This window comes from Acanthochromis polyacanthus, chromosome 12 (assembly GCF_021347895.1).
Source record: "Acanthochromis polyacanthus isolate Apoly-LR-REF ecotype Palm Island chromosome 12, KAUST_Apoly_ChrSc, whole genome shotgun sequence".
NCBI lineage: Eukaryota > Metazoa > Chordata > Actinopteri > Pomacentridae > Acanthochromis > Acanthochromis polyacanthus.
Genome location: NC_067124.1, coordinates 38,807,249 through 38,821,637, shown reverse-complemented (window position 1 = coordinate 38,821,637; position 14,389 = coordinate 38,807,249). Strand labels below are relative to the sequence as shown.

The 14,389-nt window shown below is 42.1% G+C and overlaps 1 protein-coding gene across 1 annotated transcript in view; it reads right to left on the bottom strand.

Annotated features, from left to right (window-relative positions):
* Positions 1–244: 244 nt before the first annotated feature.
* Positions 245–14,389, bottom strand: part of chd4b (chromodomain helicase DNA binding protein 4b) — a 38,179-nt gene continuing 24,034 nt past the window's right edge. Inside the window, exons 24-40 of the mRNA XM_051956453.1 lie at positions 14,126–14,218; positions 13,908–14,049; positions 13,655–13,824; positions 12,432–12,609; positions 11,837–11,923; positions 11,315–11,406; positions 11,081–11,214; positions 10,831–10,975; positions 10,588–10,744; positions 8,807–8,892; positions 8,499–8,730; positions 8,277–8,333; positions 7,990–8,157; positions 7,815–7,923; positions 6,399–6,531; positions 6,125–6,320; positions 245–1,225 (exon numbers count right to left, since the gene is read on the bottom strand). Of these exons, the coding sequence (XP_051812413.1) occupies positions 1,023–1,225; positions 6,125–6,320; positions 6,399–6,531; positions 7,815–7,923; positions 7,990–8,157; positions 8,277–8,333; positions 8,499–8,730; positions 8,807–8,892; positions 10,588–10,744; positions 10,831–10,975; positions 11,081–11,214; positions 11,315–11,406; positions 11,837–11,923; positions 12,432–12,609; positions 13,655–13,824; positions 13,908–14,049; positions 14,126–14,218 (2,382 nt within the window). The 3' untranslated portion in view covers positions 245–1,022. The remainder of the gene's footprint in view (positions 1,226–6,124; positions 6,321–6,398; positions 6,532–7,814; positions 7,924–7,989; positions 8,158–8,276; positions 8,334–8,498; positions 8,731–8,806; positions 8,893–10,587; positions 10,745–10,830; positions 10,976–11,080; positions 11,215–11,314; positions 11,407–11,836; positions 11,924–12,431; positions 12,610–13,654; positions 13,825–13,907; positions 14,050–14,125; positions 14,219–14,389) is intronic.

Here is a 14,389-nt window from a genome sequence, read left to right as displayed (position 1 = left end):
TATTTATGTATTTATTTATTATTAGTTTTTTAATTTTATTTTTTGTTTTGATGATAAGACAGCAATATGTATATAAAGTATGTAGACAAAAGTAAATGATACATGTATGTGCTGTGTATTAAAATAAAAAAGTCTGATAAAAAAAACTGTTGAAATTTTTAGACACAGTACATTCCGCGTTAAAGGCTTCATCCGCGCCTTTAACGCGGAAATCTACTCTGAAATATTTCACGGAAACTCTGGAAACCGTTGAGTTTTTATTGTAGTCCATAAAAACAAACAGCGACGATAGAAACAGCGAGGTGGTAACCATAGTAACAAGATTCAATCATGTAAAACAACAGAGACGGTAAGAAATTAAATTAACTTAAGATTTCCTTCATTCTCCAAACCTGCCGCGTGTTTCGGGAGACTTGTGGTCTGTGGAGGAATGTGGAGGTGCTGGTCGGGCTCAGCTGGGCCCGACAGGACGGGTTCTGGGTCTGACAGTTCTGATGGGTCTAACAGAGGACACGAGAAGAGGTAACAGATAGAAAAGTGACAGTAACAGTCTGTCTGCAGTAGAGACGCACATCTATATGCCCGGTTAAACACTCTCACACAGGCGAGGACACGACTTCTAAAAAAAAAAAAAAAAAAAACCTTTACGAGTTCCTAAAGGTGAAAATGACAAGAAAACCCCTCGAGTAGTTTAATAGAAGTCACTACAAAGCACCGGTAAAGTCCAAACATGCTGCTTTTTCTGCGTCCGTCCTCGTCTGCTTCGTGATACATACAGGTAACTCGGCCGGCGGCGGGACGGAGGACGCCGTCGGACGGCCGAATCCGATCCCGGTGAGGAGAAAGAAGTGACGGTTCGGTGGCTCCGCTCCGACATGTACGCGTCCGATCAGAGTGCAGCAGCCTGGTTCTGAGGGTCCGGGGTGGGAGGTGGTGCAGAGCGAGGACGACTAACCTGACTGTGCTGTACATGGAGTTGAGGGGGAGGAGTCTGCTACGTGGCGGTGAGGTCGGGCGACGGGTCAGCGCGGCACCTGCATCTGCTGCGAGCCCTGCGACTGGTTCTGAGCGCCCACCTCGGGGCCGCGGCTCGCCAGCCGGCTCAGGATGTTCCTCTCCGACATCTGCAGCCGCACGGCGACCGGAGGGATCCTGGCGATGGTCGCCGGGAGACGGGTGACGTCGGCTTTCATGTCGCTCAGGAGCTCCTCGAGCTGCTTGAGAACTGAAGAGACAGAAACAGCGAAAAGGACACATTGTGAGATTTGAGTCCAACAGAACTTTGGTTCGGTATTAAGATTTAAAACGTGACAGAGTAAAGCGAAAGCAAGCATGACTTAAAAGGAACAGAGATCTTCATAAAACCAAGATTTAAGACACAGAATGACCACAAAAAGCTACAAAATGACTACAAAAGTCATGAAATTACTACAAAAAGATGCAAAATGACAAGAAAAGTCCCATAATGACCACAAAAAGCTAAAAAAATGACTACAAAAGACATCAAGTAAATATAAAGAGATGCAAATTGCCTAGAAAAAGTCCCAAAATCATGACAAAAAGGCAGAAGATTAGTACAAGAACCCACAAAATGATGATGAGAAGCCACAAAATGACTACAAAAGTCATGAAATTACTACAAAAAGATGTAAAATGACAAGAAAAGTCCCATAATGACCACAAAAAGCTAAAAAAATGACTACAAAAGACATCAAGTAAATATAAAGAGATGCAAATTGCCTAGAAAAAGTCCCAAAATCATGACAAAAAGGCAGAAGATTAGTACAAGAACCCACAAAATGATGACGAGAAGCCACAAAATGACTACAAAAGTCCTGAAATTGGAACAAAAAGATGCAAAATGCCTAGAAAAAGTTCCATAATGACTACAAAAAGCCACAAAGTTTCTACAAAAGTCATGAAATTACTGCAAAAAGATACAAAAAAAGAGAAAAAGATCCATAATGAACACAGAAAGCCAAAATTCCTACAAAAGTCATGAAATTACTATAAAGAGATGCAAAATGCCTAGAAAAAGTCCCAAAATCATGACAAAAGGCAGAAAATTACTACAAGAACCCTCAAAATGATGAAAAAAAGCCACAAAATGATGACAAAAAGCCACAGAATGACTACAAAAGCCTTGAAATAAATGCAAAAAGATGCAAAATGACAAGAAAATTCCCAAAATGATGACAAAAAGCCAAAAAAAAAAGACTACAAGAACCCACAAAATGATGACAACAGTCCTGACATTGGAACAAAAAGATGCAAAATGCCTAGAAAAAGTTTCGTAATTATTACAAAAAGCCACAAAGTTCCTACAAAAGCCATGAAATTACTGCAAAAAGATGCAAAATAACAAGAAAAAGACCCATAATGACTACAGAAAGCCAGAAAGTTACTATAAGAACCCACAACATGACAAAAAGCCACAAAATGATGACAAAAAGCCACAAAATGATGACAAAAGGGCATAAAAATGACAACAAAAGCCAAGAAATTACTATTAAAAGATGCAAAATGAAAAGAGCCATAAGAATAATCTGTCAGAAAAAAAAGGGTGAATTTATGGAACAATCTAGACGTGGAATCAAAACAATCTAAATCATACCAAGATTTAAAAATGTAATTAAAACCAGCATATTATTCAAACTGTTTGTTTTTAATGCTCATTGTAAACTGATTGTTGACATAAAGAGGCAGAATATATAAGTTTATTCTTCTTTCTGCTCCTTTTCCCTTCAGAAGTTTGGAAACTTTTCTTCTGTATTGTATTGAATAGTTTTATTTTTTCTTCTTTTGTCCATGAATGAATTAAAAACTAAGTAATTCTACACGTCTCTCGCCATTATTAACCGTGTAAATCCAAACAGTCATCAGCTGTGAGGTTCCTGTTCTGTTTCCTGATGCTGTAATGCACATCACACCTGGAATAATCTATTTTTACCTGCAGCTTCGTGTCTGACGTACGCCTGCGGTCATGCTAGCGGCTATTATTAGAACATTTATATGCGCGTGTTTACACACAGTTGATGCTTTTTCCCTGCAACACTTCTCTCAAACCAAACCACAAACTTTTCATATCCACCAGCTTTTCACTGGAAGAGAAACCGCTGAAGAGACGAACAGAGCAGCTGACATGCAAACTAAACGCAGGAATCCAAAAGCATCGAGGTTCACGAGTCCCAGAGGAGCTAAACTCCACCGTTGGACACCAGAGACCGAGCAAAAAACGAGATTATTGAGAGATGAGGAAAATGTAACTGAAACTCCTGAAACCACAGCAGAGAAGTCGGCCCTTTTCAATCCGGTTTAAACTGTTCTATCCTCAACACAGCTGCAACGGTTAATCAGTCAGCTGTTAAATTAGTTCAGAACAATTTATCACTGTTTTTTTTTTTACATTTTAGAGACCAAACAGCTGATAGATTCATCCAGAAAACAGCTGAAAGTAAAAATAATGTTCAGTTTCTGATCTCTGCATTAGAATATAGAACAGAGGACATTCTGAAGTTTTCTTCCTGTTATGTTCTGTCACATTTTAAATCATTATTATTTTCTGAGTGTTTTTATTAATGAACTCAAAGATGAGGCTTTTTATGACGGCTTCGGTTTTCATGATTTAACTCCCCAATAATCAGAGATTATTGATCTGCTATTACAGATTCTGAATCAGTGACATGATGAGAAATAAGAGAAAATCTCAGGTTTTTATCTTTAACACCTCCTCAGATATTGTTGTTCAGACTCAGTTTAAATTTTTTGTGGTGATTCTACATCTTTTGGCGGCAGTCTTGAATCTTTTTGTGGTGATTTTTCATCTTTTTGCGGCAGTCTTGAATCTTATTGTGGTGATTCTTCATCTTTTCGTGGCAGTCTTGAATCTTTTTGTGGTGATTTTTCATCTTTTTGCGGCAGTCTTGAATCTTTTTGTGGTGATTCTTCATCTTTTGGCGGCAGTCTTGCATCTTTTTGTGGTGATTCTTCATCTTTTCGTGGCAGTCTTGAATCTTTTTGTGGTGATTCTTCATCCTTTCGCGGCAGTCTTGCATCTTTTTGTGGTGATTCTACATCTTTTCGTGGCAGTCTTGAATCTTTTTGTGGTGATTCTTCATCTTTCCGTGGCAGTCTTGAATCTTTTTGTGGTGATTCTTCATCTTTTGGCGGCAGTCTTGCATCTTTTTGTGGTGATTCTTCATCTTTTGGCGGCAGTCTTGCATCTTTTTGTGGTGATTCTTCATCTTTTGGCGGCAGTCTTGCATCTTTTTGTGGTGATTCTTCATCTTTTCGTGGCAGTCTTGAATCTTTTTGTGGTGATTCTTCATCTTTTGGTGGCAGTCTTGCATCTTTTTGTGGTGATTCTTCATTTTTTCGTGGCAGTCTTGCATCTTTTAGTGGTGATTCTTTATCTTTTGGTGGCAGTCTTGCATCTTTTTGTGGTGATTCTTCATCTTTTCGTGGCAGTCTTGAATCTTTTTGTGGTGATTCTTCATCTTTCCGTGGCAGTCTTGCATCTTATTGTGGTGATTCTTCATCTTTCCGTGGCAGTCTTGCATCTTATTGTGGTGATTCTACATCTTTTGGTGGCAGTCTTGCATCTTATTGTGGTGATTCTACATCTTTCCGTGGCAGTCTTGCATCTTATTGTGGTGATTCTTCATCTTTTGGCGGCAGTCTTGAATCTTTTTGTGGTGATTCTTCATCTTTCCGTGGCAGTCTTGCATCTTATTGTGGTGATTCTTCATCTTTTGGCGGCAGTCTTGAATCTTTTTGTGGTGATTCTTCATCTTTTGGCGGCAGTCTTGCATCTTATTGTGGTGATTCTACATCTTTCCGTGGCAGTCTTGCATCTTATTGTGGTGATTCTTCATCTTTTGGCGGCAGTCTTGAATCTTTTTGTGGTGATTCTTCATCTTTTGGCGGCAGTCTTGCATCTTATTGTGGTGATTCTTCATCTTTTGGCGGCAGTCTTGAATCTTTTTGTGGTGATTCTTCATCTTTCCGTGGCAGTCTTGCATCTTATTGTGGTGATTCTTCATCTTTCCGTGGCAGTCTTGCATCTTATTGTGGTGATTCTTCATCTTTTCGTGGCAGTCTTGAATCTTTTTGTGGTGATTCTTCATCTTTCCGTGGCAGTCTTGCATCTTATTGTGGTGATTCTTCATCTTTTGGCGGCAGTCTTGAATCTTTTTGTGGTGATTCTTCATCTTTCCGTGGCAGTCTTGCATCTTATTGTGGTGATTCTTCATCTTTTGGCGGCAGTCTTGAATCTTTTTGTGGTGATTCTTCATCTTTCCGTGGCAGTCTTGCATCTTATTGTGGTGATTCTTCATCTTTCCGTGGCAGTCTTGCATCTTATTGTGGTGATTCTACATCTTTTGGTGGCAGTCTTGCATCTTTTGGGGGTGATTCTTCATCTTTTCGTGGCAGTCTTGCATCTTTTTGTGGTGATTCTTCATCTTTTCGCGGCAGTCTTGCATCTTATTGTGGTGATTCTACATATTTTTTGTGGTAGTTCAAATCTTTTTGTGATGATTTTGCATCTTTTTGGGGTAGTTTGGAAAGTGGTTCGTATATTAATCTAAAATTTTACAAATATCTTGAAAAAAATCCATGTTTTGAGAAAAATTTGATTTGAGGTTAAATGATGTTTTTGTGATTATTGTAACAGATACAGGTCGTGATTTGTAGGCCGAGGTGTGTTGAGACACATCTGACCTTAAATCCAAAAAATAATTTACTGAATGATTCAATACTGTAGATTTTGAATCAGTGACGTTTCAGGTTTTTATCTTTAATGGTTCCGGAGATGATGTTGTTCAGACTCAGATTTGATGTGAGAAAAAAACCTAATGAAAGAAGGGCAACAGACAGCTTTTAAAAGATTTTACCTCAGAAAGCGTTTTAAATGTTATGATAAAATTGCACAGAAGCTGTTTTCAATATTCAGGTTAGGATGAAGAAATTAAAAAAAATAATAATCAGAGGCGGAGGATCTGAAGGTCAAGAACTCGTCTTTTTCCGTCCAGGTGTGTTACCTTTGTGCAGGTGTGCTACCTTTGTGTTTTACCTTCGTGCAGGTGTGCTACCTTTCTGCAGGTGTGCTATCTTTGTGTGTTACCTTTGTGCAGCACGGCGTTGGCAGGCTTGTTTCCGGACATGGACTCCTTGCTCAGGTGCTGGTGGGACTCGGCCAGACACTCGACCTCGCTGAAGCGGGTGTTTAGGGCCATGGAGGGGTGGGCCGGGTCCTCGGTCATGTTCAGGTACGCGGCCCGGCGGAGCTGCTCCTCGATCACCAGCGCCTGCTCCAGCAGCTGCAAACACAGGCGACCAATAAGACGTCATACAGACACCGGGGGGAGGGGGTCATGTGATCAGGAGCGCTGCTTCACCTTAAACCTGCGAGCCAGAAACTTGTTCTTGATCTCCAGGAAGTTTCCTCTGCTCATCTCTCCTTTGAAGGGCTCGTTGAGGATGGCGAACCTCACGTCGTTCTGCACGTCCTGCCAGCGAGCGTAGCCGTGTCTGCACGCCGCCGTTAGGAAAAACAACATGTGAGGATGTTATGAGGCAGCGAGGAGGACAGTATACATCAGTACACCTCTAACCAACATGGCCGTCCTGTTCACCTTTCACTGATGTGGATGCAGGGACTATTTTTCTGAAGGTAGAATTTACAGATGTCCCCTAAATGCATCATATGCTGGTCGATGCTACGACCTCCCTGAACGCCTCTCAGTCGTAGATGCTAACGCTGGCTGACTTCACTGAGCTCTGATGCTAACAGATCTTTATTCTCTAGTCCAAGGGTGTCAAACATGCGGTCAGCGGGCCAAAAGCGGCCCTCCGGAGGGTCCAATTTGGGCCGTGGGATGACTTGAGAAAGTGTAAAACTCCAGAGAAGACGTTAACTGCAGATTGCAAATTTGCAAAACTGTAAATTTAAAATAATTTCGAGACCATGACAAGTTGTTTGGATCATAAAGTAAAATACTAGATTGTGTCATATTTTGTTGTCTTTTTTGGCATTTGTTTCATGTTTGTTGTTTTGCGTTTCCTTTTTGTCTTGCTTGTGTTTTCATCTTTTATCATTTTGTGCTTCGCTTTGTTGTTTTTTTGTCCCATTTTTGTCGTTTTGTGTCCATTTTGTCGCTTGTCTCGTTTTGTAATATTTTGTCCTATTTTTGTTGCTTGTTTTTTTGTCTGACTTGTCGTTTGTTTCATGTTTTAGTTGCTTTGTGTTTCCTTTTTGTCTCGCATGTGTTTTTTGTCTCATTTTTATCATTTTGTTTGGCTTTATTTGCTGTTTTTTTTGTCATTTTGTGTCTTTATCGTCTCGCTTGTGTCGTTTGTCCATTTTTTTGTCTTTGTCTCATTTTTGTAATATATTGTCTGACTTGTTTTCAACATAAAGTAAAACAGTATATCGTTCAGTTCCAGACAGCTGTGACTGTTTTATTCCTTTGTAGATCCACTGTGCGATCTGTAAGTTGTAATGTGTAAACGATAAACTGAGGCTGAATGTTGTTGAAATTGATCTAATTTTCTGAAAAAATTTCAGGTCGTTCATCATGTTTTGTAAAAAAGATAATTCCTTAAATGTGAACACTTTCAGAATGGACTTTATTGCATTAAAACAAAGGAAACAATTAGAGTTGTGGTTATTCTCCTGTGATTTTACTGGTGTGGTCCACTGGAGATCAAACTGGGCTGAATGTGGAACCTGATCTAAACTGAGTTCGTCACCCCTGCTCTGGTCAGTCCTCCGGGTTCTCCTACAGTAGAACATCTTTCCGTTTAAAGGATACTGGATGATGCCGGCCAGCAGCCAGTAGTCGTGGCGGCGGTGCCAGATCTCGAAGGTCTTTTTGGTGACGGTGGCGGCTCTTTCCTCGTTCTGCCACAGAGAGTGAAGCTCTGAAAGGAGATCGGACGGGTCAGAACCAGAACAGAACGAAGAGCGGAGACGAACGTGGAACCCACCTGTGAACCCTCCGTCTGCGATGTTGAACATGAACCGCTGCTTCGTCGCCTTCTTCTTCTCCTCGGTGACGTTCATCGCCGGCGCTGCTGCTCCTTCTTTGGCGTTTTCTCCGTTCTGCAGTTTACCAGAATCGTCCGATTTCACCGCTTCCTTCTCCTCCTTTTGTTCTGCAGCAATAAGAACGATTTACTTTAACACTGAAGTTGAAATTGTAACACCAACAGCAGAAGTCAGACGTTTTTCTTCCTCGGTTGCCTCCTTTGAAGCAGCTCTGAGTGTTTTCTACCTTTTTTCTCCTCGGCGGGTGAACTCGTGTCCATCTTCTCATCTCTGCCGTCATCTGCTGAAACAAAAGAAGTCAGCAACTCTTTGAATCTGTACAATAATCAGGAGAACATCGGGGCTGACGTGGAGCTTAGAAAGGATCCGCTATGACGACTTCAGATGAACCTCGTTTACAGTTTTTCTTGAATAAATGAGCAGGCTGGAGTAAAAACCATCGTCTCACCTTTAGTTTTCTCCTCCTCTGCCTCCGTCTTTGCCTCCGAAGCTTCACCCTTCTCCTCCGAGTCTCTCTCTGAACTCCTTTCCTTCTCCTCCTTGTCTTTGTTCGAGTCTTCGGCCTCCTTCTCCTTCCCTTCCTCTCCGTCCGTCTCCTTCTCTTTCTCCTTCTCCGCAGCAGCGTCGACGTCTTTCTTCTCAGCTGGAGACTTTTCAGACTCGTCCGGGATTTCGATAATCTGCAGGTGACACGTTATGAGTGAATTCAGCAAATCCCAGCGCAGTAACGGAGGCGGACGTTAAAGCAGCGTTTACCTCCGGATCATCAGATTTCTTCGCCGCTTTACCGTCGTCCCCCTCCTTCTTCAGCTCGTCTTTGTCCTCAGATTTAGTTAAATCCTCTGAAAACACAAAACACACATCAGCGATACGGTTTATTCTGTCTTCATCACAGACAACAATCCACATTTAATGCTTGAATCTCAAGATTGTCGTTTCTGCTGCGTCCACCGGAGGGCGACAGTCAGACTGAAGCTCAAATCTGAACTTAACATCTGGCAGGAAAACAGCTGTGAGAACCTGAAGGTTTATTTGTCAGCTGAATTAAGGTTTGAAGCTTTACTTTGTGTAATTTCTAAGCTTCAGGATTAACTGAGGCTCAGTTTTCTCTCTGAAGAGGAAATGATGCTGCAGATCACACCAGAGTTTCAACATTTCCAACCACATGACAAACATCACGTCCTGCAGCTGGACTCCGCACTAAGAGTAACGTTAGAATGAGTTAATATCCCAGCTCTGTTTAGCACACAATAAACTCTGCTTGCTGATTCTATGTGGGTTTTATATGAATAATCTGATAATAAACAGAACTGACTGTTTTACTTTTAATAATTTTCCCTGATTAGTCAGTTCATTTCTACAGCAGGACATTCACAGTGAGGTAACAGAACAGAAGTATCTCCACTGCTCCTCTAATGGCACTAATAATATGAATAAATGTGTTTTTTAACAGTGATGCTGCTGCCGTTTATTCAGGATAAAAAAAACATAGAGACGACGTTCTGCTTTCTGCTTTTTATCTTCATCAACTTCAGTATCACAGAATTCCTGCTTGTAACTAATTATTTGCATTTTTGTCAAACATCAATATTTGACACAATAATCAAAGTTTTTCAATTCCAGTAAATTTTGGTTGACGACTGAAAGGATGAATAGAAATACACGTGAACTTAAACAACAAAAATGTTTGCTTCATTTATATTTATCTACATTTTTCATCGATTCACAGATTACTGCAGGCTTAAAGTGTAATTATAGCGACTTTTTTTCAACTCAAGACTTTTTGAGAACTCAAACATTTTCATTGTTTTGAAAAGTGGTTTATTATGGGATGGCCAATTTGCCGGTACCAGGACTGTCGTAGCTAACATATGTCACCCCGGAGCTCATTTGCATAAAGTAGTTTCATTGATGCAAATGAGGCTCGGGGAGCAGAGATGCAACACCGTGAAACTGTGGTTAAACATCCAAAGAAGCTGTCATTGAACTAAAACGAGGACAGATTCAGCAGCTTATTTCTCGCCTCAAATGCTTTCAGAAACACTTTTTACTGAACTGTTTTCATAATAAAACGGAAAGTTTGCGACCGAGCCGCCATGTTGGCCCGACGTTTCTACGCTGATTCACTGATTGGGTTTTGTGTTTAGGTTCATCAGCGCTACATTAGGGCTGGAGTGTTCCTCAGGGTTAAAAAAAAAAGAAATCAGGGAACTGAGAAAGGTGCTATTAAATGCATTGGTTTTATCACGTTATTTTTCTGTAATTAATTAATGTGTTAAAGTCCCTGCCCCAGTTTAAAGTCGTGATTTATTCTGATAAGAGACGTTTAGCTCACAGGACTGATAGAAAAACAGCAGCTTCATTCTAAACCACTGGGTTACCTGGTACAGGTGTGTTGGGTTGTGTGTTACCTGGTACAGGTGTGTTGGGTTGTGTGTTACCTGGTACAGGTGTGTGTTGGGTTGTGTGTTACCTGGTACAGGTGTGTGTTGGGTTGTGTGTTACCTGGTACAGGTGTGTGTTGGGTTGTGTGTTACCTGGTACAGGTGTGTTGGGTTGTGTGTCTGCAGGTGTGCCGGTGGACGGGGTCTTTGGATCTTCCCCTGCTGCCAGAGCTGCAGCTCTCTTGTTCTCCTCCAGTTCTGCCATCCAGGGCATCGACCACTGACCGTTCACATGTTCAAACTCCTGAACCTGCAGCAGGTCAACAAGTCGAGTCAGAGTCACTGATCAGACATTAATAACAGAACTACAGCGGTGACACACACCAGCCTTCGTACCTTTTTCCGGATCAGTGACATCACTCCGATGCGAGTGAGGACGTGCTGTCTGGACAAACCTTCTCTCGGGACGCCGTCAGCGAACGTTTCTGCTCCGTCGGCTCCGGGTTCACAGAGGTGACGCATGAAGAGAGACACGTAGGCCCTGCAGGTAAAATTAACTCAGATCAAAGAATCCGTCGACCTGATTCAGAACCTGATGTTCGGCTCTGAACAGCTCGTTGTTGGTGTTTTTCCAGCAGACACTCACTTGAACTCCTTCTCAGACTTCCCTCGCAGGTCTCTGACCAGCCACTGGTTGGTGAAGGCGTCCTGAGGAGGCATCCCATAACGCATCACTGCGTTCAGGAAGGCCTTCCTCTGCCGAGCGTTGAAGCCCAAAACCTGCCGGACATCACAGTTAAACACAGATCTCACCTCATGTTCCTGCTGATGATCACATGAATGTTCTGCAGAGGTTTTTATTTCTCTTCGTGAATCGTACCTCGATGTTTCCTCCGACTCGGGCCAGCAGCGGAGGCAGAGGTTTGTCCCGGTCGTTCCTCAGGCCTTTGCGGTTCGGCCGGCGAGCGTTCGCTGTTAAGGTCAGAAAGTTTCGTGAAGTTTAACCCACAGAACCGTGAACAATAAAAAGTATTCTGACGTTCTCTTGTGGTCCTGAAGGTCTCTGAAGATGTCCACTAACTAAAGCTCTCCCTCCTCACTAACCCTCCTGTTGGCCTCATTTACGGGCACAAAAAAATATTGCTTCCTTGTTTGAAAAAAATCCCAAAATTCAGCAAAAAAGTTTCCCAAATTTCGGAAAATTTGCAAAACCTTCAGGAAGAAAATTCCAATAATTTGTTAATAGTTTCCCTTAAAAGTTTTATTAAAAAAACTCCCCAAACTTGACAAGAACATTCTTGTATTTTCTTGTAAATAATCCACAATTAGAATAAAAATAATGAAGACAACAGGAGAGTGACTGAGGAAAAATGAACTTCCACACAGACAAACGATATCTGACCTTCGGCTCGTTCGTCGAAGTCTTCGTCTCCTTCCTCTGAGGCCACCGAATAATCAGACTGATTATCTGACTGATCCTCCTGCCAGTCTGCAGTGTAGAGCACAGAGACACCGACCAATAATCAATACATCAACGACACTACAGCTGAGGGTGACCGAGCGTTTGGGCCAGCAGGGGGCGCTGCTGCTTCAAACGCTCAGTCAGAAAAACACAAAAGTAAACAAAACTTCTACAACCTGAGGTTCCGTCGTTATCATTATTATTAATTTAACATTTTAATCTGGTATTTACTGACACATTTAACACAAACATGCAACACGCTACGTCCACACACAAACAGGACACGTTTAGAATATTATGGTCTGTTGTAGGGATTATCATTAGGCCGCTGTCCTTGCCAGGTTTGTCCGAATATGAATTTATTAAAACACCGTCCTGCTGGATCCAGGATCGGTGTGAGATCTGACGGCTTTCCCACAGAAACACGTTTAGTCTGCAGCTAAACACACGTTAAGCTAACACGTTTCCAATCCATGCGTTCACTGCACAGCACACACACACAGAAGAGCGTATTGTTCTGTACCCTGTCTAATACCTCGGTCCTCCTGCGAGCCGTCATTGTAGTTGACCGGCTTGCGCGTTCGTTTGCCTTTGCCCAGGTTTCGGGCCAGGTCCTCCTGCTGCTGCTCGTAGTGGTGCCTCAGCAGCTTCTCCCAGTAGTCGGGATCAACGCTCTCCTCCTGCTTTATCACCTCCCGCTCCACCTCCTCCTCCTCAGACAGACAGCAGCCACTCAGTCACAGTACTACCGACACTGGAGGATAAGTCTCTACCCGATAGGATATTTAACTACTTCCATGTTTAGTTAGTTTCCACACTCTCTGCTCTGTGAAACACTGCCTGCAGTTTGCTTGAAATTAGCTGAATGCAGAACAGGTTCATCTCATTTACTTTAGTTTGACTCATTTTTAAATCAGACAGGTGGAATAAAGTGATTTTGGTGAAATATCACAGCAATATATGATGTTCTCTGATTCATTTCTTGACCAAAATTTGATTTTTTTTCTGTTTTTACAGTTTCTGGCGGATAAATGGCTTTTTTTTTAAAGGTACACTACCGTTTAAAAGTTTAGAATCACTTAGAAATGTGCTTATTTTTGAAAGAAAAGCTGTGTTTTTCAATGAAGATAGCATTGAATGAATGATAAATCCAGTCTAGACATAGTTAATCTGGTAAATAACTATTCTAGCTGGAAATGTAGGGCAACTTTAACTCATTTACTACCGCTTAAAAGTTTGGGGTCACTTAGAAATGTCCTTATTTTTGAAAGAAAAACTTTTTTTCAATGAAGATCACATTAAATGAGTGATAAATCCAGTGTAGACATTGTTAATGTGGTAAATGACTATTCTAGCTGATTTGTAATGGAATATCTCCATAGGGGTACAGAGGAACATTTCCAGCAACCATCACTCCTGTGTTCTAATGCTACATTGTGTTAGCTAACGGTGTTGAAAGGCTCATTGATGATTAGAAAACCCTTGTAGCAGTTATGTTAGAACATGGATAAAAGTGTGAGTTTAATGGAAAACATGGAATTGTCTGGATGAACCCAAACTTTGGAACAGTGTTGTACATCTGTCAAAACTACTGGCAGGTTTTAAGGTTCAGAGGGTTAAAACTAATGTTTAAATTAAGGTTTCTGAAGCTCCAGCTTTGGTTTTTATTTTAAGATACTTTCAGACTTTTGGGACCAAGTAAGTCGTCCTTAAAGAACCAAGGCAGCCCAGTTTAAAGAGCAGACTCTGGTTCTGTACCTCGTCGTCCTCGTCCTTCACCACATACTGAGCCACCTTGAAGGAACTCAGGTACTCGTTCATGCTCTGCAGCTCCGTGTCCTCGGTGGCGTCCTGGTTCCGGTCCAGCAGCCGGTCGATGGCCTGGTCGTCGTAGTGGATCACGCTGCTGTCGTCCTCCTTGTTGTCTCCTGGAGGCAGAATTCATCCAGAACCTTCCTTCTGCATGCCTTTAATCACACATCTGCTGTGAAGAGAACAGCACTGAACTCACCTTCTCCTACTTCGTCCTTAAACAGCTCCTCGGTTCCAAACTTCAGGATGTCGTCCAGCTCCTGCTTGGACATGGATCCGGTCTTGGAACCGAGTCCGGGTCGGACCACCAGGTGGGTCAGCATCATCTTCTTTTTGGCCACCTGGAGGGAGGCGAGCAGCTGGTCAGACTCCTGATATCTGAACCGGTTTAAATGATCAGAGCTTCCGTGGACAGACCTGAGTGATTCTTTCCTCCACTGAAGCTTTGGTGACGAAGCGATAAATCATCACTTTCCTGTTCTGGCCGATACGATGCGCTCTGCTGAAGGCCTGAGGAGAACATCGTCACAAAAGAACAGAGATACAGACATGAGGCAGTTTACAGAGACCAAACCTTCAACGTTAAAAAGCTTCAGTGTTTTTGGAGGCGAATAAAGTTCCTCCTCCAGAGAAACGCTGAGAGGTCAGCATGTCTTCTAGAGTTCATCTCAAATCACAGCT